General features: G+C 49.8%; 1 protein-coding gene across 1 annotated transcript; it reads left to right on the forward strand.

The window, feature by feature from the left end:
• Positions 1-327: 327 nt before the first annotated feature.
• LOC147971513 (syntaxin-71-like) lies at positions 328-2,880 on the forward strand. Its single transcript, XM_087526151.1, has 8 exons — positions 328-1,214; positions 1,335-1,458; positions 1,575-1,763; positions 2,098-2,189; positions 2,317-2,385; positions 2,494-2,538; positions 2,642-2,704; positions 2,800-2,880. Exons 1-8 carry the CDS (start codon positions 1,068-1,070, stop codon positions 2,878-2,880), a joined length of 810 nt encoding a protein of 269 aa, XP_087382277.1. The 5' UTR covers positions 328-1,067.
• Positions 2,881-4,861: the final 1,981 nt, after the last annotated feature.

Genomic DNA, 4,861 nt, shown 5'->3' on the forward strand with positions numbered 1-4,861 from the left:
TTTGTCATCGGTATGTTACTTGCCCGAGATTCGATCGTTGGTATCCTCATACCTAGTTCAATCTCGTTACCAGCAAGTCTCTTTACTCGTTCCGTAATACATCAGTCCGCAACTAACTCATTAGTCACTTTGCTTGCAAAGCTTCTCATGATGTGTATTACCGAGAGGGCCCAGAGATACCTCTCCGATACTTGGAGTGACAAATCCTAATCTCGATCTATGACAACCCAACAAACACCTTCGAAGATACCTGAAGAGCATCTTTATAATCACCCAGTTACGTTGTGACGTTTGATAGCACACAAGGCATTCCTCCGGTACCTGGGAGTTGCATAATCTCATAGTCAAAGGAATATGTATATGACATGAATAAAGCAATAGGAATAAAACTGAACGATTAATATGCTAAGCTAACGGATAGGTCATGTCCATATTCTCCTAATCATGCTGTGGATGGGGGGTTTTGTGAGTACTTGTGGGTGTCAGACTCCCATGTGGCGGCTGTCAGACTCCGGTACCTCTGTGTTTTGCTTTCGTTTTGCAGGAATTCAGACGTACAGACCGGTTCGCGGACGTTGATGCACACCATTGGATGGCGCAAAGTGTCTGGACCACAGTGTTCGGACATTTAGCGGCGTTTTGATTCACGCATGTATATAAAAAATAGTAACAAAAATTGTGTGTCGAAGAACATTTCTATGCAAGAGTAGCTTCCATGATACAAAGAAATGATGTGGCAAAGCCGTTTCAGACTGAGTTCACAGTAAATTTTCAAATAACAATCTTTTAAATGATTTCGCAAAAAAAAAATGAATAACAAACACCGGGGGTTTCGCGTGTAACTAACAAACTAACAACGAGTGAGATATCCCCAAACCATTCCACGACCAGCTCCTCCTGAATGATCTCGTCCATTCCCTTACCCTCCTCCTTTTCTCCTATCCGGCGTAGTTTACACTGATTCACCGTACTAACTGACCACCGCCGTTGCAGCGGCGCGCCCATCGACGAGAGGCCCCACTCCAGCTGCGGCATTGTGCGGCGGTGATCACGGGGAGGACGGCAAGATGAGCATGATCGACGTGCTGACCCGGGTGGACGCCATCTGCAAGAAGTACGAGAGGTACGACGCCGACAAGCACCGGAATGACGCCGCCGACCCCTTCTCGCGGCTATACGCCGACATGGACGCCGTGATCGACGGAGCCATCGAGGTCCCGTTCCCCGCCGCCTCCTCGCGTTGCTAGCTGCATGTGGCCTTCCTTGATCCTTGATCCTTGATCCTGCCTGAAATGTCGCGCTCACGGTTCATGTCAAACTGTGATTGAATTCAGAAGTCGGAGCGGGCCGCGAGGGAGACGAACCGGGCGGCGGCGGTGACCCTCAACGCCGGCGTGCGGCGCACCAAGGCGAGGCTCCTGGAGGAAGTGGCCAAGCTCCAGAAGCTAGCCGGCAAGAAGGTGACAAAAACAATCGATCACATTCACACGCCATCCATTCGATCCGAGCTCGTAGTTTTACCCTCCATAGTTTTCTTCTCGAAATTGGTAGATCATCCCGATGAGTTTCGATACAAATACGGATGCATGAACGATTGAACATGCATGCACAGATGAAAGGGGTGTCCCCGGAGGAGATGGCGCTGCGGCCTGATCTGGTCTCGGCATTGCATCAGAGGATCCAGTCGATCCCCGACGGTGGCGGCACGGCGGATCAGAACGGCGGCGGAAACACTCGGCCGGGGATCAAGTTTGATTCTTCAGGTTTCTTTTCTTTCATCTGCGAAGTATCATCTCAGCTACTGAAATTGTGTTCAGGCTTGTCTCTGATGTTCCGGTGCATTCTTCAGTTAGTACCAGTGTACAGCAACACATTCTTCAGTCTGCATTGCATATCATTCCTCGTGCAAAACTGTACTCCCTCTGAGCGTTTAGATCACTACTTTAGTGATATAAATGCTCTTATACTTAGAAATCCTCTGATTTTAGGGGATCATATATTAAAAGTTGCATATCGCATGTAAAGAAAAACACAAGGATTTGGTTCTCATTCAGAGTTGGAACCAACCATGTTTCTCGTGTTTCAACTTTCAACCAGTTGCAGCTGAAACTTTGGACGAGGGCTACTTCCAGACCAGCGAGGAATCGGAGGCTTTTCGAATGGAGCTCGAGATGCGCCGGATCAAACAGGCAACGATTCTCTTCTTGTGCTGATCATATCCATTTCTACAAACTCATAGATAAATGCCATCACAAAGCCAGCAGTCGACTTCTGAAAACCCTGAGTTTACCTTTCTAAATGTGATGCGATGCGCAGGATGAAGGGCTGGACCTCATTTCTGAAGGCCTGGACACGCTGAAAAACCTGGCAGAGGACATTGGTGAGGTCAGTCGGCTGCAAATGCGTCAAGTGGCACGCATAATAACCCAAGCTGGTTCTAAAACTGTCTTATGTCTGGAGCTACAATTGACTCTTGATGATGTAATTCTGCAGGAACTGGACAGGCAGGTCCCTCTCATGGACGAAATTGACGGAAAGGTTTTGACCCCATTCTGCTCTTGTAAAAGAAAATGCTTTCTGGTCCGTCCTCCTGTCTTTTCCATGGATGAAAACTGACTGGTATGCATGGTATTTTCTGCAGGTCGACAAGGCTAACACAGAACTAAGAAAGACCAACGTCAGGCTTAAAGAGATAGTCAACCAGGTTGGCTTTGTTACTCCCTTAGATCCCTGATGAAGAACAACTTTCATTCTTTTGTTCTGCTGACAAATCAAAATCTGGATCTGGGTGTTGTGCAGATTCGATCGACAAGGAACTTCACAGTTGATATCATACTGATCTGCATCATTCTTGGCATTGGTGCTTACCTCTACAAGTAAGCACTCGCCAACGCTACTGATTATGCTCCTAGCCAATCTACTTGCCAGTTTTCATCTCACAATCTCAAACTTCTCTTATTATGCAGCGTACTCGCACAGTGAAATCTTTGTAACATGGTGGCATCAGCAATTCAGCATTCTCTGTTAAGAGTAAAATTATGTGTTGTAAAACTATTCTGCTTATTGTTAAAGTTGCCATGCACCAAAGGGGTACTTTTCGGCATTGTTCCTAGGCATGCCTGGAAAGATCATTATTACTTTTGCAAAGGACAAGATATTAAGTACTTTCTCTGTCCCATAATATAAGACATTTTTTCGACACTTTGACATTTTTTGTGTGTAGTGTCAAAAAAATATCTTATCCTAAAACCACGGAGAAGGAAAAAAACTAAGCGAGCCAAATGCAACACAGTGCAGCGGCCCAGGAGGAGTTTTGGCCCAGCGGCTGAGTGTGTGTGGAAAACTAAAAGAAACAGAGAAAAACAGGGGCAAAAGAGATGGGGCCACCCTGGGATTTGATCTCAGGACCTCACAGTTCAAAACACAGCACACTGACCAACTCGCATAGAAAGTGCTTGTGGTGGATACTGGACTTGATACTATATGAACAAGAACAAAGCTTGATCTGGTGAGGCAAAAATTGATGGAAAAGAATGTTGCGCCCGTGGGGATTTGATACCCAGTTTTGCTAGAACTCATCCAGATGAGATATAATTTGGTCTCATTCATCTTTTATAGCCATTAGATGTGATGTTATAAGATGCGTGTGTGCTGATGTGGGTTGTATCTGTTCTTGTTTTCTAGGTGAATGAGACCAAACTTTGATACCTTGTCGCCATTGAGCTCGGCTAACGAGTAGGACCTAAACTGAATTTGTGGAAAAATGACAGTAGAGTTCTTACTGAACCAATAGCCCGAGCGAACCTAACCAAACAACAGAAACAAAGGGCCGGCCTTGGCTGTGCTCACGACGGACCTCAACAACAAGCAGCAGGTGCTAGCCTGGGTGCCTTGGGGCCACGCGGGGTGCTCGCGTGCAGGTGTGGAAGTGAGGGTGTATGTGCAGTGCATGCCACGAAATAAGAACGTGAACCAAAACGCTAAGCTTCAGTCATGGAAGCACGGGGATCTCGCTGGCGCTGGCAGCGAGCTAACGCGGCGGTGCCGGCGGGCGTGCGGAAAAAGGTGACGGTATAGCTACGGGATGCGCGCGTGCAGCGACTCGAGCTTGAGCCCTCGCTCGACTCGGGCGCGGCACGGCTCGGCGAGCGACGGCAGCAGCTTGGCGTGTACGGAGTGAGAAGCGGGGCAAGCAGCGGGCGTGCGGCTGTGTGGGCGGACAGAGGCAGCGTCTGGCGAGGTGTGCAAGTGCAGCAAGGGCGGCGGCAAGGTGTGCGGGTGCGCGGAAAACAAAGCCTCGGCTTCAAATGGCCATGGCGATAGCACGACAACAGCGGCTCGGACGCCTAAGGATCGCCGGGTACGGCTACGAAACTCGAACCAAAGAGGGGCTAGGAGGAGCGGCTGCTCACCGAGGGGATGCTGATGGAGTTGAACGAGGTCGGCGGTGCATGGGGACGGCGAGAAGACGCGCTGGTCGAGGCGGTGGACTTGGCAGGGCTTCGGGTCCATGAAGCAGAGGAAGTTGGGGAAGAAGACGTCGGGGAGGAGGTTGATCTGTGGCTCGAATGGGTGCTTGCGAGGCCGAGGGAGACGCGGAAGGAGAAGGCTGGGCCGAGCTGATCAAGTCGAAGAGGAGCTCGGCCTCCTCTTGGCCATGGCGTCGGCGGGCGTGTGGGTGTCCTTACCTTGGCGGTGGCGAGGGCAGGAAAGGGGAGAATTGATAGAGGAGGAGGTCTAGGGCACCGGGGCGGTCTTATAGGGAGGCCAGGGGTCCCTCCGGCCGTCAAATCGACCGGACTGTCGACGTGGCGTCCATGGATGCCCTGCCGTACAGAAGAGGAAGACGATCCACATGAGT

Source organism: Triticum urartu, chromosome 5A (genome assembly GCF_056163025.1).
Source record: "Triticum urartu cultivar PI428250 chromosome 5A, HENAU_Tu73, whole genome shotgun sequence".
Classification (NCBI taxonomy): Eukaryota; Viridiplantae; Streptophyta; class Magnoliopsida; order Poales; family Poaceae; genus Triticum; species Triticum urartu.

Bases quoted from the DNA above. Each gene is read 5' to 3' on its own strand.
- LOC147971513 (XM_087526151.1), top strand. From the start codon at position 1,068: ATGAGCATGATCGACGTGCTGACCCGGGTGGACGCCATCTGCAAGAAG. The intron at 1,459-1,574 runs AGGTGACAAAAA...GAGTTTCGATAC, and splicing joins CCAGAAGCTAGCCGGCAAGA to AAATACGGATGCATGAACGA. The intron at 2,539-2,641 runs GTTTTGACCCCA...TATTTTCTGCAG, and splicing joins TGGACGAAATTGACGGAAAG to GTCGACAAGGCTAACACAGA.